Consider the following 25,794-nt stretch of genomic DNA (forward strand, 5'->3'; position numbering starts at 1 on the left):
GCCAATAAGTGCTCTCATAATTACGTTTGGTTCATTGTGTGAGCAAATATACACCTGAAATGACTGTTTGAATATACTGCAGTGTTATGAAAACTGGTTGGGATAAGGGAGGTATTAATAATAAGTGAAGTAATTTCTAGTGGGGACCGGCTTCCACTGTAAGGACAAATAGTCTTGGACATTAGAAATGTCTATACTTTGTTCAGGATTAAGAATATAAAATGTCAATGCTGTGTTAATGATTAAGGATACAATCACAAATTCAGTAAAGAGATTATTTGTGTTTTATATGACTGTTTATGCACAAAAAGGTCAAAAGGTAAGAACTGTTTGAGCAAAACACAAGAATTGTTTGAGCAAAACACAAAGTGTTATCTTTATAGCATGCAGGTAGTCTATCTGGGGAAGTATTCTGTGTAACAAATGAAAGGAACATCACATCTCCATGGCTCTGTAGCACATGTCACATCCCTATAGGTATATAAGGAGCTTTCATTAGTTAGCTTAACTGATCCCATATAGCGACAACCCATAATTAGAGGCTAACAAAAAATGTGGTTTAATTCAAAACAATGAGAAATTCAGTTTCCTGTGCATTTATGCGTTGTTGTACTAAAGTTAAAAAAAGAAAATCTATTTAGTAAAATGCCCATTGACCTACTGGATACAACAGTAACTAAAAGATGACTATTTCATATCTTTACTTCAACATGTATTGTTGCTACATTGGATCTGTCTGCACAGCCACTTGCGCATACTGTATCACAAATCCATCAATTTGAGCCATGTTTGTTCATTTTTTATATGTATCTCTGTCGCCCCCTGCAGGTGACAGCTGTGGTTGCACTTCTGCAAGTAACCAGCTTCCTGAGGACTCCCCACAGACCTCACCTGAACCAGGTACCACCCTAGCCTCTCTTCTGCTCCTTTCTCTGCTTGTTCCGCTAAAACAGTACCCAACTAGTGCCCTCGTGACCAGCTAAGCACACACACTGTTCATACGAACACACCTCTAAGGCACATTAGCTGCACCTTAAAACCACTCTTTCTCTCTCACCCTTTGCTTACTCACCAATCATACAATTTTTCCTGTAGATCAAGGTCACTCTCTGGGTATGCAGTCAAACACACATACTCTAATCCTTTTTATAGTCATTAAATGGAGTGCAGATTTAAATGTAATTTTTACAGTGTTGTTTTACACATTATATTGGTATGTGATGTGGATAATGTTGGAAACTGATCTCTTGATTTCTTGAAAAACACAATTGTCTGGCCCACTGTGGCACAGTACTGTTGTTCTTTGTCATGAATACTGATGGAGGGTGTAACTAGTTTAACTATACTGAAAATTGCATATAATATTAGGAAAGAAACTTCTTGGTAAGAGTCAAACACAAACAATGGAGATATCATATTTAAATGTTTCTAAATCCTAGGCTTGGAGTACCCCATTGTCAATAAAAGAGTTTTGATTTCTAAATCAGTTCTGCATTAAAACGTACTGCTAACACCTCAAAGTACTGCTTTTAAATCTTTAGAGGAATGTCATAATGGACGTTCAGTACAGCAGAATACAATGAATGGCTCATCGAGCCTTATCGGGAAAGAGCTCAGGTGGTACACCAGCATTCTCAGACTCTCTCTGAACCACACATTTAGAACTTTCTAGATTCATGTTAAGATATAGAAAATATGTGCAGAAATGAAACGAAAACATTTATTTAAACTTCATATCAGCATGAGGACGATCTGGGAGATATGTGAGGGCCTGTGGGAAGTCTGCAGTGCAAGGCCTTTGTCATGAAGCACTACATACACACGCGACATGCATACACGCATGTTTTTCGCAGGCACGATTCAATGTAACAAATGCACTCATTATGCAGCCTCCATTGTTGTGGCAAAATAACCTAGACATTCCTCTAAAGATTTAAAAGCAGTACTTTGAGGTGTTAGCAGTACGTTTTAATGCAGAACTGATTTAGAAATCAAAACTCTTTTATTGACAATGGGGTACTCCAAGCCTAGGATTTAGAAACATTTAAATATGATATCTGCATTGTTTGTGTTTGACTCTTACCAAGAAGTTTCTTTCCTAATATTATATGCAATCACAAGCGACATGCATACACGCATGTTTTTCGCAGGCACGATTCAATGTAACAAATGCACTCATTATGCAGCCTCCACTGTTGTGGCAAAATAACCTAACCCATGCTGCACACAGTGTGAACCATTAAAAATGTATTAAAGGCAAAAAAAAATCCCTGCCTGGGCATGTGGCCCTGTGCGACTGCCCAATCGACCCCCTAACCCCCCCCCCCCACACACACACACACACCTCCCCACCTTGTGGCAGGGCGGTATGAGGACATCATGTTGTGTTAATTATGTTGCATGGAATGTTCATTGTCATCACCCCTGTCCCTTCCTCAGCAGCCTGCTCAGAGCACACGGCAGTGGTGGTGTCTTACCAGAGTTCAGCCAAGCCCAGTCCCCCTGGCTGCGGGAAGCAGAAGGTAGCCTCCAAAGTGGACATTCGTCTCAAGCCCCGGGGGTTGCAGGGGGCCTCCAAAGAGCGCCCTCACTCCCTGGCGGACTTCAAGACCTACAAGGACACCAAAATGCTGGTGGCCAAATTCCTGGAGCACTCAAGCTGTAGTCTACCTATAGAGGTCCAGCAGGTGGTCAACAGCATCAAGTTCGTCATCAAGTCGGACGAGCGGCACATGGAGGAGGCCATCTTCAGTGCCAACATTATTGACCAGGTGAGCACCGAAGCCAGTAAACACAAAGCTGGGACTGAGCTGGGTTCCCAGGAGCATCCAGCTCAGGCACTTGTTCTTACTCCAGTGACGTGTCCCCAAAGTCAGGATTAAACTTGCACACTCCCGTGCTGACTGTGGTTGGGAGTCCCATGGAGCATTGTAAAATTAGCTATAGTGTCACTCACAGAGGGATGGTTTCTGTCATGAGTGTATTCTCTGTCTCATTGTGAACTAGCACCTCCTCTAGACTATTGGGGAACTGCCTTTTTGCAGTGCTCACTGATGAAGGGCAGAGTGAAAAGAAGCAGCCCCCTTTCAGAGGATGTGCGTGTTTGTGCCTCCAAAACTGATGGGTGCACGTTACAGAAATGGGATGGGGGAGATTCGACCCACAGTCAAAATTGGGCATTTCTAATTTGAATAAGTTATTTTATTTTTTTATTTTATTTAAAAAATAAAAATTCTTAAATTAAGGTAAGATTTGATGTCAGTGAATGAAGATACATTTTTACTAGTGGCTTAAATCCCATTAAGGTTGATATCTATTTTTAAAAGGATGAGTTTTACAACTTTTAGAAGTTAAGATAAACTTAGGTTTTTCTTAGCTTTTTTAAAATTATAGTTAGCTTGTGTATTAATGTGTCTTAACCCTTTGAAGAGTAGGTTTTTTGGAATGTTTTTTTTTCCTTCAAAATACTGTTCAAGAACTCCATTGCTTTCAATTACTGTAGTGATTGTTACATCAGCATTAGAATGCTCAGTTAAGTCAACTATTTGTGATCTTACACCTTAAAAGGTTAATACCTGTGTCTCCCTGTGCAGGTGATGACACAGTCACCCCGCAGACTGCGCAGTCCCAGAAAACGAGTCCACGAAGACCTGCACTTACAGAGCTGTGGGGCACTCAGCTCCCCTTCCTCTTTCCTGCACCGTCACCGTGACTCCCAATCACCGGGCCCTCAAGAGCCACCCAGCCCCCCCAGCGGCTCCCTCTCCGACCGCCACCACAGTCTCATCAGCGTGTGTCGAGAGACCATCCTCTGACCGTCTCGTCCAACCAGGGTGCATGCGCCCCAAAAATAAATAAAAAAGCCCGCATTGCTGTCCCATGGTGTGCCAAGATAAGGACCTGGAGTGTATACACACAGGACCCCTCCTCAACTGTAGTCACAAACACCAGAATGTCTTCCCTCAGGGGACTGATTTATCTCCATCTTATTTAATACAAGTTGATCATAAAGGCAAAGGAAGTTTTGAGCCAAATGATGGGGACATCTTTATATGACATTAACAACAAAAAAAATGAAGAATTAGCAGAAAATGGAGAAGCTTTCTTCTAAACTGTGAATCTAACGGACCTTGAACGTACTGGCTCCCACATACTCTTCCCAGACTTTGGGATCATGACCAGTTTATCACTCTGTGCCATGGTAGGACAGAGATCCGTGGATTATTTAATTTACCTCAGTGTGTTTCCATTCTTATCAGTGTTACAATAAAAAATTTGAGTTTTTTTCTTGTGTGGTTTAAATGTTTTCCCAGACTATATGACTTCATGACAATGTGCGACTTTGTTTTGAAACACCATTCTGAAAATATTACTGTCATTAAAAACATTACTATCAACAAGCACATAGTAGCATTGATGAGAATATACATAATATAATGGAACTCTCTGTGAAAAACATATACTTCAGAATACATGTTTTCACATGGGTAAGGGAACATCAAGCTTCACTAAATGCGTTTAGCATCTAGATTTGAATGCATTTTTGAGAATTAAGATTAAAAGGATGTAAAATGTTATATTATCCACTAAAAATATGATTTTCCCCTTGGTCTTTTAACAGGTTATGTTGTTGAACAATCCCTACATGGTGATACAATGTGATATAATTTGATTTAACTTGACCAGACCATTTGCCAATGCATTTACATATACACACTATTAAATTATACTATTACACTGTTTTTTCACATAACAAATAAGCATCACTCCTTAATTTGAGTACACTGGGACCATATAATCAACCTATAAATTGGTATTAACATCATATATACAGTACATGAGTTCTAAGGCTAAAGGCTTCTTAAAAATGACCTTTATCGTTTCTCATTTATCAATGACTTTTAAAACTGGTCCAAATCAAAGAATATTTACTTCAATTGCAGCGTCCAAAAAAAAAAAAAAAAAATCACAGAAGGCTCTCTAACGTGAGATGCCTTTAGGTGTTTCATTTGCACGCATTCTATGTGGCATTAAATCATATTTTATAATTGCCTCTCAGGTTTACTGCGTGCAATTACTAGTATTACTGAGTGCTCATTATAAGAGTTGTTAAATACATATGATCCATCATCAACTCGAATATAATCTTTGAACGTATCACAGAAAATACTAGCAAAAATGGCAGCAAAAATTGAATGCCATAGTTTCATTAAAATAAAAATGCATCATATGCCAATGTGACTTACATAAAGAAACGTTCATTACAGGTATAAGGTGTATTTTAACACATGACATATTTCAAGACATAAATGAACTATCAACAGAGAGTGGTAACTTTTTATGTATATATATTAGGTAATTTATGTAAATGCATTAAGGTAATGAGCTGGACTCGTGAACACACGCACGCGCGCATATACACGCGCGTGGGGTTTAAACATATTTCGCAGCAGAGCTGTAGCATCACTAGGAGAGTTGCTGAGGCAAGCTGTACGTATCATTCCATTAAAACACCTGAATGAAATAAATCAGTATGTCCTTCAGTTCGTAGGTTCTGAAATGCCTTTAATTTTAGACGTTTCGATATTTTTAGTAAACGTGAAATCTTGGCAGACTTGGCATCAAATTTTTTTTTTCTTCATTGTTCGGGAATCGGTCCATTCTGGCTTGCTTACAAACTGGAACCGCACAAGCACTGTAAGCACATTTTGAACGCTTTTCTGTCTGTCCCACGGGTTAGTGGTCTGTCCCGAAATTGCACTGTATCCCCGCCCATCATAGTATCCCACCTCCAGCCGTCAAAAAAAACAGCCTCAGAACTGTCCAATCATAACTCTTTGTGCGCCAGAGATATCTCTCTCGATTGGATGTAGCTATTGCCAGTTATCCAGACCTGGACCTTTCCCGAAGAACTACAGTTTGGTGGACATGTCTCGTCTGAAATAAAGACTGCAGCTGCCGTTATTTGGGAAATTAACCAAGGAATTACCCCCTCGAAGAAAGATGTTTGGAAATTTTAGCTGTTTGCATTATTTATATTTTACGGGTACTGACTTTATTGTAACCCATCATGATATAACCTGTTAGCAAAGATACATTATCGGGAGTGAAGTCCGCTGGCGTCAAAGGAAACGGTTGAGAAGAGATGCCGTGGAAGTATCCATATAAACAAGGTTGTCAAAAACTGTGCTTGAACGTGACCGATTAATATCAATCTATTGTGAGCATAATGCCACATGTAAGTCAGATTCTAAAGCGCAGCTAGCAATATTTAGATAATAATGAGTGTTCGCATGTCAGAAAGCTAACCGTGAAACATTGTATCCGAGAATCTTTCCAGTTAGAAGGACAGGAAAGTCGCAGAGCTACCGTTAGCTAGTTAAATATTAGTTTGCAGGCGGCAGCATCAGAAGTCGCTAGCGACTTGGCTAGAGTTGCAATTGGCTTCCTCTTAGCTTTCTAAGGATTTTTGTTTTGATTGATTGCTAACCATGCGTGCGTTGCTCGCTAGCTAGCCAGCTACCACTACTAATGCTAATCTGCAAAGAGAGCCTGGTAAATATCCAAATGCTTCCTAGACAAATAGTCCTCAGATGAGTCAGTCAAGTCAACCAATTATCAGTTTTTCTGATTTGCTACTAGTCAAATGTGCTGCACTCAAAGCAAGGAAGCATTTTGATTCGCGTGAAATCCTGTTAGTGCTGCTACAACTTACATACTGAGGTGGAGGCCACGTCAGTGTCATCGCATTTAAAACGAGTTTTACAGCGTCAGATCAGTTTCGGTAGCACATATCGCCACTATTTCATGAAACAGACAGGCGTGGGTGAGGATAAAATCTGATTGCAAGATCAGGTGTATCAATTTACTGGTTACAGATACTTAGACCTGTGTTGTGGCCCTAGACGTCAGATCATAGACTTTCTCAAATGGTGGGTTTCGGCGCAAATCGAAGGGGAGGCCGTCTGCCGTCCTTCATCCTAATCGCGTTGATGGTGGTTATCTTGATACTGTCATTCAACTACTGGGCTGTGTCCAACAAGCACAGCCGCCTTCTGGACGAGCTGGCGGAGGTGCAGACGCAGGTGAAGCGCACGGACGCGGCGCGCAGCAGGCTGGAGAAGCGCAACTCTGAGCTGATGGTGCAGGTGGACACGCATCGGAAGCAGATCGATCAGAAGGACGGCGATTATAGCGCGCTAGAGGGCAAGCTGCAGACGCGAGAGGCACAGGTCAAAAAGTGCTCAGACGAGAAGGTAGGATCGACCTCATGCATTGTTCCTTTTAATTAAAAAAAAAAAAAAAACAGTTTGTTACAGACAAGTGGTTTAAATCTTTTAATTGCTTAACTAGCTACTGTGGGTAGTTTTATTCGGTCACAGCTGTGCGGTTTCTCCACTCACACTGGTGTGTACAAAGCACAATCATATATTGTTAAAAATATATTTATCTGCAGCAGACTGTTTTCTGTAGAATGTGTTAAATGCTTTACCTGCGTCTAAAGAACTGTTGCACAATGTATGTGTGCATAGGCAGTATTTGACGTGGGATGTGGTCTAATATTTACTACAGTTATTGCAAATAAGAGTTAATCTGTATGTACATTTCATTGTAAGATTTAGGCTTTTTCAGAGCATGATGTCACTCATTTATAAACACTGTCGGTTTTTCTTTCTCTGTAGTGAGGGGAAACACACAGCATTGCTATATTGAAAATGTACCTGTAGATACAGTGCAGTAAGTACAGTTTGCAACATACAAGTATCACATCACACTGAGTGCTAATCTTGGTGAGGGCATGGGTGGCAACCACACCCACCCAGTGAGTGACAGGCCCCTCTCTCCCGGGTGTAATTTGTCAGTGGACCCGTGAGCTCACTGCAGGCCTTACCTTTCCTTATGCTGCACACTGTGCAGTTTTCGGGCGTATTTATCTTTCCTCTTGCCTATCTTGCCTTTGACACCGGTGAAATGCAGTTCTCTGTTGGGTTTCATCATACCAGTCCATGGTTGTTCTAGGTGTGATTTCGGTGACTTGTCACCTCAACTAGCCTATAGACTGAAACCGTTTCCATATTCCACTGGCCAACGTTGGCTGCCATTCAGCTACTGTATACATTTTGGAAGGGTGACATGTTGATCAATCCCTGATATGTAGTCTTATAGAGCTGTCAGGCATCCAACTAGTATATTTACTGTGTCACGCCCATGACTAATTTAAAAGAAACCAGAAAGAGTTGATTTCAAAAGGTGCTGTGATAATATTTGATGGAAGTATGCACACTTGTTATTTGCAGCCTGCCGTGTCAGGTTCCTTTGATTCAACAAAGAGCTAATACAACAGTAGGGCTTGTGAATAAGTTGATGAAATAAATTAATTGTTGCAGTGACAAATAACAGAGTTAGCAGAGGAGCTGTTTGACACTGTTTGTGGTGAGAGACATTACTTTTTTCCTGCTGAATCGTTAATGTTTCATTTCTTGCAAAGAAATAAATGGCTTCGAGGGTCTCTTAAAGGCCACTGGGCTGAAACCAGGGGACTTTGCAGTAGGCTACTGTGTTCAGTATTCAGGAAAGCAGTTGTAAAGGCCAAGCCACCCAGTGGATGGATGATTTTTAATTGGTTTTATTTCTCAAACTATCACCCTGGGTGCACATTTAAATGATAGTTTCATTATGCATATTCCAATGCATCATAGAACAAATACATTTCAATTAGAGGTGGAAAATAACAACAACAAAAAACAGTATAAAAATTAATTGCTTATAAAAAAGGACAGGGGACTCTGCCATTGTGTGGAATGGATTTTACGTTGCATGGGGAGCAGGAGGCCTTGTGCAGTTGTTGTGTCTCTGCTGAGGGTGTGGGTGATATCAGTGTTATCTGTATGTGTCCTGCTGGTGTTCCAGGCTCCAGTAACAGGATCTTGTTTCCGTGCTTCGGCTGCCAGGGTTACGCTTGTCAAAACAACTCCAGAGACCTTAAGTCACACACATACACACATGCACATGCACATACGCGTGCACACACAGACACACGCCTCCGCACATACACAAATACACACACGCGTATGCACACACACGCCCAAACATGCACCCACATGCTCCCGCACACACACACGCAGGTACACACTCATACACAAACGCACACACAGCTGCATCCTGCTTGTGGCCTTGAAGTGCGAGTTCTCAACAAGCGCTTCTAAACTCCACCTGACAGGTCAGAGCCCCAGTGACCCGACTGGGGGTCACATCCTGCAGCAACTTGCTGTTAGAGAACCAAAACCCAACAAACACTGGTCTCAATGTGACAGCACTTGTCTCTGCATGTTTCAGCATTCTCCTCAAGTGTATTGTTGGGCTGAAACACTAGTAGTTCTGCACACATGCCCACATGCACATGCGCACATACGCATACACACGCGTACACATGCATGCACGCATGCACATGCACATGTGAACATGCACATGCACATGTGAACATGCACACACATGCACGCACACACACATTCACACACACACAAACACACACACGGATGCAGACACTGCATACACTGACCAGCCTAAATTTTAGACCTGCAATGTAGGTCTAGTTTTATTTTAGTGGAAGCAATTTGTGGGGGGTGAGGACCATAACTTGTGTGGTGTTTCATGTTTATTTTATGTGTTGATTTCTCTGGGATCGCAGTGGAGGTTTTTTTTATGTAGCTGAGCTTTTAAATCAGCCTTACATTGGCAAGGCTCAAATCCCACATGAGGCTCTTGAGAAAAGTGCTTAGTCTGAATTGCTTCAGTAAATAATATGTAAAGGTATGTTTTGGTTCTGACTATTAGATATGAGTCTTACCTATGTTGTCTACCTCAGAGGTGGGATCCAGAGTGTTCTTTTGCTGGGCGATGTGTCATGAATTAGACTAACATCAACAAATAATAATCAGGCAGTTTGCCCTACATGTTCCCTCCCCCTTACCTGAAAACTTCCAATGCTGCCTCCCAGGTTACAGCTACACCACCTTTATTCTGCATAATAAGATATTTCACTTCAAATCAGTTGTTTTGACTCATTATACTAAAGCTTCATGATTTTAAAGTGGGAATTGCAATTGTTCCATCAGTATAGGAAACCTCTCCAAAAATGAAAGAAAATGTTTTTTTTTTGTCCATTATAAATCATACATTATGATGGTTTAGGATGAAATATTAATATCACATTGAAAAAACAGTGACACACTGTGGTACACATACCTAAATACCTAAAATGTCTTGAGTATCTGAATAAACACTGAAGTCTCAGTTGAGCAGACTCGGCATGCAGGTGTGCTGGCCACTAGGGGGCTTGCACAAAGGGGTTAATGTGAGCTCACCATTGAAGAAGAGACCAATGCCCCTGTTTTTGGGTGGATCCAAGTAACCCTAGGAGCCCTGGTTCCACCCTACCACTTGTGGGACAGACCCAATGGTGCCCCCCTCCCCCTACCCACCGCAGGCTCCTGGCATGGTGGCACAGTGGTTAGAACTATTGCCTCGCAAGGAGGAGGTTCCAGATTCAAGGTTCCCATCTGGCTGGATCCTCTCTTCATGGAGTTTGCTTGATCTCCCCATGTTTGCATGGGGTTTGCTCCCGGTGCTCTGGTTTCCTCCCACAGTGCAAAGACATGTAGCCTCCAGGGCTCCCTTGCAAAGGAGATGTCAATGTCCATGGGTTACCCTGGTTAAATAAAGGTTAATAAATAAAGTTGTCTACAAAGCCTGTGGTCATGGGAAGTGCATTTACAAACTTACAGTGCCCTGAAAATGAATTTGTCCTCTTCCTGATTTCCTTTATTGCTGCATGAGGGGGCAATTACTTTTTCACATGGGTGATAAGGGTGTTTGATGACTTCTATTATTAATTAAATGAAATAATAATTTTATAAATGTGTTTTGTGTTTACTCAGTTTCCCTTTGTCTAATATTACATTTTGTCTGGAGATCTGAAACCATTCAGTGTGACAAAAATGCAATAATAATGTAAATCAGGAGGGGGGAAAATACCTTTTACAGCACTAGGTACTTGGGTATGATTTGTGTTTATGCAGCTGTAAATGTTTGCTGGGGAAATTGTAAGACTGCGATTGCGATTGTAAGTGTAAAGCCCATTCTAATCTTACTGTCAGCTTGCGGATTTCAGGATGTGCTTCCACGGCCAGCCTGAGCACATCTGCATACATTAGATCAGCCTCTCTCGCTGTTATGACCTTGTTAGTCAGAATGACTGTCTCGCGACTGTGAGCGCCTGCAGCCACTGAGCTGCAAGCTGGGCATCGCCTCCCTCTCCTGCGCAGTGCTAACCTTGCTGAAGCTTGCGGAGGAAGGGCTCGGCTTGCCATCAGCCGTCAGTGAGACAAGCAGCGGATAACGGAGAAGTGATTCTTGGTGGAAATAAGTGTAGCCGTCAGGTTCAGTGTTTTATTGAGTGTGAGGATGGCAGGTGGGGGCGCTATCCCCTTCTGGGTGCTTAGAAAAGACTCCGCTGGACTGGAGAAGTCTGCTAGCCTCCATTTTTTGCTGTAGGACTTGAAGAGTTTTATCTCCTCTACAGATGCCATTAGAGTGGTGATTACAGCAGGCTCTGCCTCATTAGAGCCCTCTCCTTCTCTGTGGGCTTCGGGCGGACTCACCCCGGTGACTCTCCGGCCGTCTTGACCGCGCGGTCTTGCACTTCCTGACCCAGCGCTGACATGGCGGAAGGAGCTGGTCGACGGCGCTTAGGGGTGTAACCTCACCTGCGTGGGGCCTGCATAAGGGGACGTGCAGTATCCAGGCCAGGCTGAGCAACCACCTCATCCACAGCAGCGTATCGCCCACTCGCTGTCAGCGCTATGAGGAGAGGGAGGAGCGCGATTAACAAATACGCGTAGGTCGTCTTGTGAGAAGTGTCACAGTGGAAAATAGGCAGTGTGGAATGGTGAGTTTTTAGCCATACAGAAGGTCTGTCCTCTGAGTCCACTGCTTTTAGTGAGTCACATCAGTGTGAATTCTTCCCCCTTTGAGGCAGGGCTTGCAGTCCCTCTCCACTGTAAGTGAGCTGTAGGCTGTATTACAGCAGGCCAGGCTTTGGCTCCAGAGTACTGAGCGCTGTTGGCTGTTTCTCTCCAGCGCGCACTGTGCATCACGTCTTGGCAGCTTCGGGCTCTGCTGGCAGAGTCACCTTCAGTGTGGTCCTGTGCAGTTAGATGGGAGAGCGCCCAGGGAGCTGATGAGGGATACAGACCCGGAGGAGGTGCGCAGATAAAAGCTGTGAACGGCTCTGCTCCCTGTCAGGCTGGCGCGTGCCTATGCCCCTCCCTGGCAGAATGGTGCTTGGGTTTCACGGGCGGACTCTGTTCCTGGTTATTTCTCACGCTCGTGCCTGTGGGCGAGGGCGTGTGTGTGGCCTGCACTGATTTTTCAGCGCGTTCAGTTGACTGTTCATTTTCTGCTTCATTTATGGGTGTAGCTCACACTTATATCCAGAGTATGGTACAAAGCCATTATGGCAAACAGGTTGCAAATTTCAGTGGAACATCTTGTGTTTTTGGTGTGAACACAAGATCATCGACACTGAACCCAGCCCTTGTTCCCATCCCACAATCTCCACAGCGGATAGCGGTGCTACTGCTTTGTTTGTAGGCCACAGTCACCTGATTTGTGTTAATTGCTGATATTATTCTCCAAATACCAGTTGTCATTATCTGTTTCATTTTTCACTAATTTGGAATGGCCAGTCCTGGGTCTGGCCCCTTACCGCTACAGCTGCTGTGTCTTCAGGAGTGTGTGTGGCAGCTCGCCCGTCCTTCCGAACGTGCAGCGCTGGCAGGCTGCCGCTGCTTCATTTCACACTGCAGCAAAGCAGCTTCACCTCGGGCACCCCGGCAGAGCGTTCGGTTCTGTCACTAGAGTCGTCAGGAGCTCCTGTGCAGCCCTTTCCCCTGTCTGACAGAGCCCATGTCCTCTGCTCACTGCTGCTTCACTGTGACCAGGTCTATTCATCACCTGCATAGCAGAATCTCAGCTGTAGCAGTAGCCTCTGCAGTATATGACATAATGTATCAAACCGTATCAATGGCTTATTAATGCATCACTCAGTAATTGCATATCAGTTGTTTCCCCACCATAATTATAATTTCATGTGGAATTTAAACTATAATTATGGTGGGGAAACGATTGCTTTTAATTGTCCCATATAATGTAGTGTACAAAGATTTATTTAGTGAAACAGGTACTTGGAGCATTTTCAGTGCAGGCGGGTGCGTGCTAGGCAGCAGGGATCCAGCTGTGAATGGAAGGAGTCCTCTGAGCGCAGGCACACTCTCACCCGCAGGGTGGGCACCAGTGAGCTCTTACAGAGGACACGGCACCCTGCCTGCCATCGCCGCTGCGAAAGCGTGACGGACGCCTGCGTCCCGACTTCTCTTAGGGGTGCCGTTTCTCTGAGGGGAGGTCAAACGAACGGAGCGGACATTTTCTCTGTGGGAGCGGCGCGCGCTGCGATGACATCATCGTGCCAGGTTCTGCGTTCTCCGCAGAGCCCGTCCGTGTCCTTGCCGCACCGCGTCCGTCTGCTCCAGGGTCACTGCCGACATCCGCCGGCCCTTCTGCTCCCCGCGGAACGCCGCTGATCGCTGATCTCGTACCGAGACGCGTCGCGTGCTTCCTCTGCCCGCTTCCAAGGGCGCCCGGCACAGTTCCGTGAGAAAATAAAACCCGGTGAAAGTGTTTGTTTGGACGCTGCGTGCGCAGAAAGTATTGCGCTGCCTTTGAGGGCCATTAACTTGATGTATGTTTGGTGCGTTCAGCGTAATGCCTTCCCCGCAGTTCGTTTTCACAAGCTTATTGACTCTGCGCAAAATGCGAAATGAGTTTAGCGCTCCGATCCAATTGGAATGCTCAAACATAACTTCAGGTTGTAAACACGCTGTATCTGTTTCTCACTGGAATAGTTACATTGCAGAGCTGTGTACTTGTTTAGGCTCGTATCCAGAGTATGTCTCGCCTCTCGCAGGCCTACGACCAAATTGATTTTCTTGTTGCAGTCACTTGCTCGGTTATTTGAGTAGACTTTGGAGAGGGTGCTGTTGATTTGCGTGAGTTTGGAATATTGCTGAATCTGAATCCTTGAATCCTGAGAACCTTCTGCTTCGTGGAGAAGCAGTTACATCTCATATTTGCACATGAGCCTGCTAAGATTAAACGGAGCAGTGGAAATCTCTTGTGTGGGATCCAGTTGACTGCAGTTAACCCTGTTTGCAGCTGCACATATCCAAACACTGAATCTGGAGGGAAAGGTGGCGTTCACTCAAGCCTGGATTCAGCGCTACCTCAGTGTCTCAGTTTTTGGCGGGTTTATATTCGGGGTTGCCTCAGCACAGCTTTTCAGCCTTTTTTGTATTTTATCAACTTTTGGCATGTAGTTAGCAAGTATAGTTGACCACCGAAGATTCTAGAATGTATCCAGGGTCTGATTTTTTTTTTTTTGAAAATTCAAATGAAACGGAAAAACTGCCACCTCATAGAGCCTCAAACTGACAGTTTTCTCCGCTCACCCCTGACTGTGGCCTGTGGTGATGCAGACTAACGATGGCGCTGTCTCTTCCTCCATTTCAGATGAAGCTGCAGAGTGATGTCACAGCGCAGATGTCAGAGTTCCAGCGGTTGAAAGGTGCGCCAGTGGCAGTCGAGCCTCACGGGGCCCAGCTGAATGCCAGCAGCAGAAGCAGGATTTTTGTCCTTCCATCTGATAACAGCGGACTTGTTTCTGCTTGTCTGTCCAGTTGATTCTTTTTTACTCATGTAGCCAGTATTTGTAATTTTGTGATTGATTGGGTTCAAAGAGGCAACATTGATAGTGTCCCATCTAAGATCTTATCAAAAGCATTTGGATCACAGGTTGGTTCTCCACCCCCTAGTAACAGTGCTGCATATGGATCTGTGTGAGATTTCTTATCTTTTGGGGAGTGTGTGTTTCTGAATGCTCATTTTGGTTTGAAGTTACATGAAAGAATATGTGATGCTTATCACATTTGGTTGTGTTTGTGTTCTTGTGCTTGCGTGCGTGTATGTGTGCTTTGTGTGTGTGTGCGCGTGTGTGCTTTTTGTGTGTGCTGGTGTGTGTCTGTGTGCGTTGTGGGTGCAGAGCAGCTAAAGGAGTTGCGGCAGGAGTTCCTGAAGCAGGAGGATCAGCTGCAGGAGTTGAGGAGGAACAGCACTCACCTGGAGAGAAAGCTGGAGTATGAGAGGTGAGGAAACATGACCACATATGGTCATGTTAGGTACGGTTCGGCTAGTTCCTCTTGGTAAATGGTAAATGGACTGCATTTATATAGCGCTTTTATCCAAAGCGCTTTACAATTGATGCCTCTCATTCGCCAGAGCATTTAGGGGTTAGGTGTCTTAATCAAGGACACTTCGACACGCCCAGGGCGGGGTTTGAACCGGCAACCCTCCGACTGCCAGACAATCGGTCTTACCTCCTGAGCTATGTCGCCCTGTGTCTTTTACTGTCACCATTAAGGCTGGTGGGGTTGCGGTTTAATGTTTTAAGGCTGTGTTGCACAAGCCATCTGCTGAAGTCGCACAGCAGTTTCAATTCCAAGATAAAAATCTGCTGTGTTTACATTCACGACTAGGACTGTGCAAGCAGCAATCAAGCATTTATCAGTGACATGTGTGTGCTAGCTGTACAATAGATCTGCATGTACTTAGTGCTGTTAGCAGTTTTATTTGTATCTGCTAACAGGGAACCGCTCAGAACTGACATTACTGTCCTGTTCCTCCATGACTGACCTCCCGTGGTCTTTACAGTGTTGATGTCCCGACTTTGTCCCTGTGCGTTAGCTTGCAGTGCGGACGGCAGATTGCTGAGCTGAAAGAGGAGTACGAGGACAGCAAGAAGACTCTGGAAGACCAGGCAGCGAGGCTGAGACAGGTGGGCACTACAGAGGGAGGAACAGGGTTGAGAGAGGAGAGGAACAAGGAGAGGAGCAGGGAGAAGAAGGGAGAGGAGCGGGAGGAGGGGAGGGGAGAGAGTGGGTAACGGGTGATGCGGATGGGCAGTGATGAAATGCGCAGGCTGATTTTTCCAGCTGAGTTGCGTGTGATAAGGGGATGTACGGTGCAGTGCAGCCTAGCATACTGGATTTCACAAGTACATAAATGTATTAGGACATGCAGCTTAGAGCTGAAGCTGAGTGCACAGGACAGATAGGGTTTGAATGCAGTATACTGAAATGAACTGGGCTCTGCTGTAGCCTCTTATTATCCGTTGTTGCCCCCTGGTGGTGGTAAGTATGTATAACCTGAGTTCAAGTGATTGTACTAAGTTACAGGGAAAAGTTGTTTTTGTAAAATGTTCAGTTACATAGGTATGTGTAGATCTCTTTTAATATTGCAATACGTGCTGTAATTATTATGGATTATTTTTATGGATTAATTATATTATGGATTCCCCTTGGACTTCTGTCTGTTTGCGTGGAAAGGGGCTTTACGTTCACACCCATTACGGACCACAGACAGTACGGTTATTATAATGCAGATTTTGGTCACACGGTCAGCCTGGATGTTTTTCTGTTACTCTGATGATAGTTTTCTGGGTGACATGTCCAGCTTCAGCACTAGTCCTTGGTGCAGTGATGCATCTCAGGGTTGGCAGTTCAGCCCTGAGCTTTGCCAGTGCAGCTGGCTGAGAGTCCCACAGGACATTGACTGTTTGGAATATTTCCACCCAGGAAGGGAGGATTGGTTGAGCGTGGTTTCCACTCCCTCATCACACGAGGGCCAATCGAATGCCTGCACCATCTGCACAAGTGCAGGCCAGCAGGGCTGTAACTGCTCCTCCACTGGGCTGGAGAGGCACTGAGTGGGCGCTAGCTCTTTAGCTTACATGCATACATGTCTGTGCTGCCTAAATCTGGCCGTTTGATTCAACAGTGTTTGCTAAACGCAAGGCTGGATATTCCACACTGTAAGGTTAAAACAGCAGAGTGATGTCACAGCAGGATAGCGAGGCAGCTGTGAGCTGTGAGTGCATGTGCTGTAGTGCAGCCTCACTTCTTGACCGGGCTTCCGGCTCTTTCTCAGAACCTGCAGGAGAATCGGGGAGGCGCTGGGGTCGCGGGGCTCGTCGGCGGGGGAACGGAGGGGCAGACCACCGGAGAGCGCCACACGGAGGCCACAAACCGCCGCGACAGCCCTGAGCTGAAAGGTAGCTGCTGTTTGAGTCTCACCTGTCTACTAATGTGCTTCTGTTTGTTTGAAAACTTACGAGGTGGTCTCAGGGAACAGTATTGTAATGAGGGTGTATTGGACAATTGGGTTTTTTTTTTCCTTAAACCAGCATCTCTGTATGATGTTTAATTCAGACTGAGCTCATTTCATTTGATTTGACTGAAATGTAAATGGGGTATCAGTGCAAGACTTTCTCTCTCCGTTTACCTTGAGGAAGTCCTTTTTTAAAATGTGTTGCGTGTGCTTGGCGTGATTGTGCTGCTGGTGTGATGTGCTGGACTCTTTCTCCATGGTGACCGGCAGGCCGTGGAGCCCCGCGCACATGCTCAGTCTCTCTCTCTCTCTCTTCTGTCTCCTCGTGTGCCCAGCAGACCTGGGCAAGCCGGGCAGCGACGCTGGCATGCCGGGCATCGAGGACAGTGAAGTGGGGAAGATGGAGGACGTGCAGTTCGGTAAGAGTCTCCTCCCACCTACGCTGTACAGTAAGGACAGGCATTCAAATGGCATTTAAATGAAGCCTTACCCTCCTCTCCCCCCCCCCTCCCCCCACAGCCCTGAGAAAGCCCGCTTTAGTTCAGAACCTGCCAGAGGAGGAGGTGAACGCTGCTGATGGGAAGGAGGAGAGAGCGGGGGCGGGCGAGGGGGCGGGGCGTGAGCCGGAGCTGCGTCTGGACAGCGAGCACAGCGTGGAGAAGAAGGAGCTGGGCCAGCAGACTGCAGGGGACACGCCCATCATCCTAGTGGATGAGAGCAAGGCCGCCGTTCGGGCAGACGAGCTGGGGGAACAGCACAGGCAGCTGAGGGGTACAGTACACCCGTCCCACTTACTCCTGTCCCACTTGTGGATGTGTTTTCAGGGCTCTACAGTGCTCCCATTCTAGCACCATTTGCTCCAAAAAAACTGGTGTGCTAACTGGAAAAAATAATTTATGAGCACATGCACTAATTGGGATGTGTTAGTATGCTCCTAAATTTTCAACTTAGGAGCACATGTGCTCCTGGGAAAACATGTAAGCGTAAAGCCTTGGCTTTTTAGAAGCTTCTCCCATTATCTCCCGTTTACTACATTTGTTCATTTACCATGACTGGACTCAATGGACTGGACTGAATGCAGAAATGGTTTTAGTCAGTGATGAAGGGTAATCATTTTTATCTGAAAACCTATTGATGAAACAAACATTTCATTGTGTGACTCAGTCATTACCACATATAATGTGCTTTCCCCCTTCAGACAAATTAGGGGCACCTCTCTACTTCCTGTTTACTGAGAGAAGGAAGCGGACCAATATTACAGGGGTTTCTGTTTTTCCTGCCACAGTTTGGCTCCAAAGCTTATGTTAGGGTGCACACCATTGTTTGACTTGGCTATTATAATCAGAACAGATAATATAACAGACCCATATTGTGGTTCTGTAAGGACTCTTTGTTTCCTGAAGAGATGAGCGTAATTTTTCGCTGTCCTCCTGTGGTGACGTGCGTCACCATATCAGCACTGCGCAGGTGTGTGATGTGCCATGTCCCCTCAGGCAGGTGTTTTGGTGAGGGGACAGGGTTTGGTGTGGTTTGACTATGCACTGCATTGATAGGGGAGGGTTTATGAAGCTTCTCCAAGTCCCATTATAAATATAATGTGTTTTACACTCACTGTAGAGAGTAGGATACTGAGTGAGTAGGCAAGGTATTGCATTAAAGCCTCCTGTGTGTGTGGGTTAGTATGACTGTGTGTGTGGGTTTGTGAGTGTGTGTGTGTGGGTTTGTATGACTGTGTGTGTGGGTTTGTGAGTGTGTGTGTGGGTTAGTATGTGTGTGTGGGTGTGTGTGGGTTAGTGAGTTCGAGTGTGTGTGTGTTGCATTTGTCTGGGGGCTTCCGTGTGTAGTATCTCATCTGTAGCAGGGCAGATAGGATTGAACGGTACGAATAGATGACTGGTCAAGTGTGTAGCTGAGCCGTACACCTGGACCTGATTTTGCACTGGTGTTTGCACTGTAAGTTGTTCTGGAAAAGAGTGTCCGCCAAATGCCAGGAAAGTGAAGTAACGTCTGTGTCTGCAAAGTGAAATCAAATTTGTTATTTTGTTTTTGAAAAGTGTGTGCGCGTCCTCTTTAAGTCGGATAGGATCACTCTTTCAGCGTGTTCCTGAATTTTGTTGAATTCACTCATTCAAGCTTAACACTCTAGGCCTTCTCGGTGCGCCCTGTTCTGAAGTAATCTACAGTAGTGCATGAATCAGCTGACTGATTAACACCTCCTGAGTATCAACATGAAGTCCTGGGGACTGTAGGAGTAGGAAGGGGCTTATGAGTTGTGCATGCGTGCGTGCACATGTGTGTGAGTGAATGATAGTTTGGCGTGCGTGAGTGTGCTTGTGTGCGGTTGTGGGTGTGTGTCTGTGAGTCAGTGAGTGAGTAAGGAGTGTGAGTGAATGAGTGTGTGTGTGTGTATGTGGGTGAGTGAGTGAGTGAGTGAGAGTGTGTGTGTGTGAGGCCGAGCTCCCTGCAGCTCAGAGCCTCTCCAGAGTAAACCTGCTCCTCTGGGTATGCCTCAGCACTGTGCTTGCTGCCATAACGTCCCTGTACGCAGGGAGGGTTCCACTGGGAATGAACACAAAGCGATTCAGCTTCAGCAGTCAGCAGCCGCTCTGTCAGGTGAACATGGGTGCTTGAGCCCAGAGCACATATACTGTACCACAGCAGATAAAAACACAAAGCGCCCATTGTGTTCTTTCTCTTGCACGCACGCCCTGTCTGCTTGCGTGCTTTTTCCTCATCCCTCACACGCTCTTTCTCTCCGTCCTCCTCTCCTCAGTGCCTGATGTGAAGGCTGGCGGGCAGGAGATGAAAGGTGCGGGGCAGCCCCCGGCCCCTAAGCCCGCCCACGTCCTGCCGAACCCCATGGAGTCCCGTCGTGCCAGAGACTCGGTGCCTGTGGACCCGCCCCGGCACCGCCAGAGTGAGTGCCGCCCCTGCTGCGAGTCCCTCCCCCCTCGCGCTCTGCGCGCGGCCATCTGGACTCGATCACCGCTCGTCTCTACCTCTGACTGTATGCAAACGAAAGATTGCCATTCATTTCACTGAGCCGACCAAGCTGCATTAATGAAGTTATGAGTCAGAGTTAAGCACAGATACTGATTGAATCCAGACCATGGCCTCTAAATCTCCAACGCCTGTGTAGTCTGAAATGGTCCCTCTGACTCACTGGCTACAGTTAAGGCGTCCGTGGAGTGTAGATGAACACTGTATGGATTGGCGGAAGCACATCACTACCCTTTATTCTGTCAAAATCTGTAGCATTAATAAAATGGTTGTCAAGCACTGGTGTGGAGGATTATGAATAACGAGGATGTGAGAAGTGTCATTCAATTTAATAAGACGTGGCATTGACCTTGGTTTTAACGCAGGCACATTTGTGAAAGCCGTCTTCAAATCTTGGCTGATTAGAAGCTCCTATTAGCCTGCCAGTTAGGTAGATTTCCATATCTGATAAGACTGAAAAGCCAGAACTTGCAATTAGCTATAAAATGCTTAGTTTGCAGAGTTCTATTTGAAGCATAAAATTAAGCATTTATTGCTGATTGCGAGTGCTTACTTTTGCTTCTTGTCAAATATTTCTTTGTCAAGCTTCAGTGCCAAACAAGAAGCAAAATTAGTTACTCGAATATCTAAATGTCTTGCCCTGTTTTCCTCTTTGTTCCTCCCTTTCAATTTCCCAATTTTTCTCTTTCCCCATTCTTTCTTCTCCATCTCCATCTCTTTCTCTTTTGTGTTATTTTTTTCTCTCTCTCACTCCCTCCCCCTCTCTCTCCTTCTCTCTCTGCGTCTGCAGGCCGGTTCTTTGATGAGAACGAGTCCCCTGTAGATCTGCAGCACGGCTCTAAGCTGGCAGACTACAACGGGGACGACGGGAACGTGGGTGAGTACGAGGCGGACAAGCAGGCCGAGCTGGCCTACAACGAGGAAGAGGATGGCGATGGTGGGGAAGAAGACGTGCAAGGTGAGCTTGGGGGACGTTCCCGACTGCGTCCCTTTGCCCCACCGCTGCTCCCCACGCCCCGCGTTGGCATGGCGGCTCAGCCGCGGCTCGCACCGGCACCCCGTCCCACACAAGGCTAACTGGGCATGACCCGCGGAGCGACACCGATGACCCTCTCCGCAGTGTGCTCTGACTCTCTGCCTCCCTATTGGCTGGCTGTGTGAGAGCGCGGTCTTTGACTCAATAACTGAAGCTGCCGATGCCTGCATGCTTTTCCCTGCAGTCTGCTGCTTGCCTACCCTGCCCGCTAACTGTCCTCCGCCGTCGCTGAGCCCTCCGCGGCCTCCTCTGTCCATCCTCTGTGTCGGCGCCTCTGTGCTTGTCTGCGTTTGAGCATTTCCGCACAGTCCACCAGCTTTCACATGCATGTGTGGATGTATTGTTCCTGTTGCTGTGGATATGGCATTGTGAATTCTTTATGGGTTTGTGTCAGTATTTGGCCTTCCAGTCATGGAGAGAATATGCTCTGTATGTGGTGCATCTGAATTGCATGTGATCTGTATTGGTTGTGAGGCTTTGTTCACTTTAGTCTGTTTCTGTCTGTCATCAGTGTCCCTCTGCAATAATTACCAAGTGATCAAAAGAAGTAAAAATGTATGAAGTCATTTCTCATGAATTTTCTCATTTTATTTCATTTTGCATTTATAAAGTGACTGCCCTGAAATCAGAAAGCTAATAGCAGAGAAACTGTAGGTTTCAATAATGTAAGGTAGCTATGGCAGGATTTCATGCAACTGGTATAAGACATGGCCCAGTTACAAAACTGCCACTGGCCTTTGAGTTGTTAATTTTTGGATTAATACCAGGAGGCAGCGTCCTGCAGACTTCCTGCTTTGTTAAATTTGGGTAGCTGTGACGGAGGACAGAAAGTGCTTTGTCAGTTGATCTTAAGTTTCTCCTGAAACGTCCTGTTTTCTTTCACTCTCCCCTCAGATGATGAAGACCGGGATCTACAGGGAGACAGGCCTGCTGACTACGGAAAGCGACACCAAGCCGTTGACGTCCTGTAGACCACTACAAGGCTAAGAAATAAGAACACCATCTGATGGGATAGAAAAGGCTTGTGTAAATCAATGGAAATCACAGGAAGATGCACAGGAAAACATTCCTTTGCTTGGCCTTTATTTCACTGGTGCTTTGATGTCATTAGTCTGCAGGCTGGTTAGAGACATTAAAGAAATGGTGGGTAGAATTTTCCTAGACTCTTCCACTGTAGCCAGAGGATTTGGAAGAAATGGTACTGGTCAGCATATGATATTGTAGAATGGCTATAAAAAAAAACAAACTCTACATTTTAAGTACTGTGCTGTTTAGGAGATTATTTTACATCTGTCCATCACTGTTTGATTTACAAAATGCATATTTGTGAGGATACATTTCTGTTTTGGAATGCATACAAATACACACTGTTGTAAATAGATTATGCTTTTTCATTTACAGATAATGAAGACATTTTACTTGTCTGGGTCTTTCTCTAGTAAACATATAAGTGTACCTGGCTGTGAGCAGGACAGTGAAGGATGTTGGCATGTCCAGAGGTACGAGAACTTCGCTGTCTGGTTGGAACAGGACCACTGGCAGCTTGGGCCCCGACCTGGTCGCTGACCCCAGTACGCAGGCTGTTTAGTATTCTAACACAAGAGGGAACTGTGGTGCGACATTGGTGGCTTTTTTAAACAGTTTTTTTCTGGGAAGATGCTAATTGATGAAGACCTGGAATTTGCTGCAACCTGTGCAAAGCTAAATGCTGTAAAAAAAAAGAGGTTTGGGACTGAGCACTCTGTGAACTCTTGCTGGTCAAAGAGAGAGGGGTTACACCCTGTGCATGGACAGCCAAGAACTTCTCCTGCAGCTCCTGAAAGCACTACTGAAATGTTTGGATGTCAGTCCATTCAAGAAATGAACTGCTGCATGCATTGGAAACTTGCGAGCTTTGTTACCTAGTAGCCGAAAAAGACAGCAACAACACCCAGTCCACGTTTATAATTAGGTCTGCAATTTCATTGCGCATCTGGAGTTGACGCCTGATCAGAAGCCCTCTGCTACTGTGCTTTTAGGTATTATTCTTAGGCGTGCATAATGTACATAGTAAATAGGTCTGTGTGACATGAACTATTATTCTTAACAGGTATTTGGGTAATGGGCCCTAAGATGAGTGTTTCACCTTTTGTGTAGATTTAAAAATCAGTTACGATTGTGTGGGGCCGGCATACTGAATGTACCTTGGTGGGCCTTTTTTTTTTCATTCATACGAGATGTAAAATAGTTTATTAAACACATATACATGATGAGACTTGAAAAAAAAAATCATATCTATACTGAACTATATAAGGCCAAACCAAGTTATCTTTCCCACAAAAAAGTGCAACTGTGATCAGCTCCTGAAGGTAACGAGAGCTTTTGTTATCACTGTGGCGGGAACATTAATGTGAATTGTGTAATGTCTCAGTTGGGGGTCATTCTCATGCATTGGCTTTAACAGACTTCTCTCAGTAATGAGGGGAGATGGAGAACCACATCTTATGTCAGTTTAATTATCATCGCCATCCTAAAGATAACACCTGTTTCTGTATATTCCCTGAATGCTGTGTAATCCTAATTTATTAAAGGAAGTAATTCATAAATGTTTTGTGGCCTAACTTGCAGTTGCTTGGGCATTGGTGTGGGAGGCAAACCTACGGTGCCACAAGTCAGAAGTGTAGATACTGGTGCTGTGTGCAGTATTTGTGTTGGATAAAGCTGGGCGTAAAGTTACCTTTGGAATGCCAGTGTAGTAATTTGGGCTGTAAACCTTAAGAATATACAAATGTGCTTCACTAGAAAGTATATGCAGGTACTCCAGTTTACATTGTAATGTGTTTGGTTACATGCATGCCCCAGGTGAACTGTGGAGTGTGGGAGTGAGAGTCTGAACATGTAATTGAGCTACAGCCTATCCGATTCAGATTTTCAGGAGATTGACTCAACTGGGATATCCGAGTCGTTTTTAGTGTTCTAACAAAAGCACTGTTAAATACTGTACTCCCCCAGTAGCTAAACCTTAGCCTGTTTTTTAAAAAAAAAAAAATTTTATGGATCAAACAAGACATAAGCAACTCAAAATAAAATGTGCTGTTTGAATTTAGCTGTATAGTGAAACTAAGAAAGGAAGGCAGTATGTCTGTTATGCTTGAAGCTGAAGAGATTTTTGATGTAGCCTACACTAAGCTTCTGCGACCGCTAAAACAAATGTTTACGGCATCTGATCTTTTTATATATTTATTTTCAGTGGAGAGCGCTGTCTGTCTCTGATGTAACCGATTTACTATCAGGTTTATCGTGGGTTAGGCTATCTGCCGTGTCCATCTATCGTTGCATCCATTATTTACATTCCATGTATCTCTACTAGTTAAAAAAAAAAGTTTAAATATGCCCAACGCAGACTAATTCAGCTTGTCCAACAACAGTAAAGGGTGTTTTTAGATCTCATGTTTTAACTCGAAAATTAAAGAGGATTGAATGTAGGCTAAGTCTCTTGCAGTGCAGGAATGCTACGGGTTCTGAGCACTCAGCCCCGACGCCACCAATTACATCTTTCACTGCAATACATTGCCATGACAACCGCTATGGTTCTCCCTTTCCGAACTTTAAATTCATTTTTGTTGTGCGGGCGTCACTGTACTGTCTGCTGTCTAATCACGTGCAAGTGATCACTCTGTTGGACGTTCATTTCGTTCCATGCGAATATTACAATTGTCAACTAATATCCGTGCATTTAATGACTCAATGGACATGCATCGCTCACAGCTTGACAAATCCCGCTTTAAAATGAGTGGAGGCGTGGAATCAGTTATGTGCGTGGTGAAAAAACACCAGAGGATTCTATGATTCGATTCTGTTATTCCCACAAAACTGTTCTGTGGTTCTGTGGCTTACATCTGTCCTGAAAGCGAAAGTCCTGGGTGTGATGGAGGGACTGAGTTTCGACGCGCCTGTCAGTAGGCTACATTTAATGTGCAAAACAGAACAAAAGGGATAATGGTTAATTTCAGCACACCGTGCTAGTCTATTTGAAGAACACCGCGCAACATTGTTTTCTGCGCTCTCTCAAAAGATTATTAGGACAGCGAAAAAAGTCATTGTTCCATTCCTCCACTCAATTTCTCATCTGCGTCCTTTTAAAATTACCATCAAATGACGTACGAAAGGCAAGTCGATTAACATTAATCCGTTTCTGTTATAATTCAGTAGCCTAGCTGTCAGCAATGTCGTCGAATTCTGTAATAGCATGAAGGATGGATCGGCTACTTGGTGGGTGTATACAATGGCCATTACTAAAGCACAGGGTATAAAAACTGTAGATATCTGTACACGAATTTCAGTATCTAGACAGATTTTAGATATCGAGGAGGTCAACTGATGACTGAAATACATTCATTAATTTATGGCTTGATACATTTTATTCAATTACAAATTCATCCCATTCAATAAGTCCGACCTTAAATTCTATGCAGATATTTAGCATATCCAGTTAAGCAACG

General features: G+C 44.9%; 2 protein-coding genes across 6 annotated transcripts in view; both read left to right on the forward strand.

Annotated features, from left to right (window-relative positions):
• Positions 1-4,284, forward strand: part of LOC135242026 (protein ENTREP2-like) — a 103,934-nt gene extending 99,650 nt beyond the window's left edge. For 2 of the 4 annotated variants that reach the window (XM_064312888.1, XM_064312892.1), the window contains exons 10-12: positions 829-900; positions 2,443-2,771; positions 3,594-4,284. In XM_064312888.1, coding sequence (XP_064168958.1) covers positions 829-900; positions 2,443-2,771; positions 3,594-3,815 — 623 coding nt within the window. In that variant the 3' untranslated portion in view covers positions 3,816-4,284. Of the gene's footprint in view, positions 1-828; positions 901-2,439; positions 2,772-3,593 lie in introns of all 4 variants that reach the window. The other 2 variants (XM_064312887.1, XM_064312889.1) reach the window with 1 other exon arrangement.
• Positions 4,285-5,878: 1,594 nt separating this feature from the next.
• Positions 5,879-23,898, forward strand: LOC135242729 (protein GOLM2-like). 2 transcript variants are annotated; one of them, XM_064313952.1, is made up of 10 exons: positions 5,879-7,256; positions 14,626-14,680; positions 15,155-15,257; positions 15,856-15,946; positions 17,098-17,221; positions 17,613-17,696; positions 17,797-18,048; positions 20,051-20,194; positions 21,068-21,235; positions 22,208-23,898. In XM_064313952.1, the coding sequence occupies exons 1-10, from the start codon at positions 6,930-6,932 to the stop codon at positions 22,282-22,284; spliced, it is 1,425 nt and encodes a 474-aa protein (XP_064170022.1). In that variant the 5' UTR covers positions 5,879-6,929; the 3' UTR covers positions 22,285-23,898. The 2 variants fall into 2 exon arrangements, with proteins under 2 accessions (XP_064170022.1, XP_064170023.1); XM_064313953.1 differs by having other exon boundaries at positions 17,616-17,696.
• The last annotated feature ends 1,896 nt before the right edge of the window (positions 23,899-25,794 follow it).

The sequence above is a fragment of the Anguilla rostrata genome, chromosome 16 (assembly GCF_018555375.3).
Source record: "Anguilla rostrata isolate EN2019 chromosome 16, ASM1855537v3, whole genome shotgun sequence".
Taxonomy (NCBI): domain Eukaryota; kingdom Metazoa; phylum Chordata; class Actinopteri; order Anguilliformes; family Anguillidae; genus Anguilla; species Anguilla rostrata.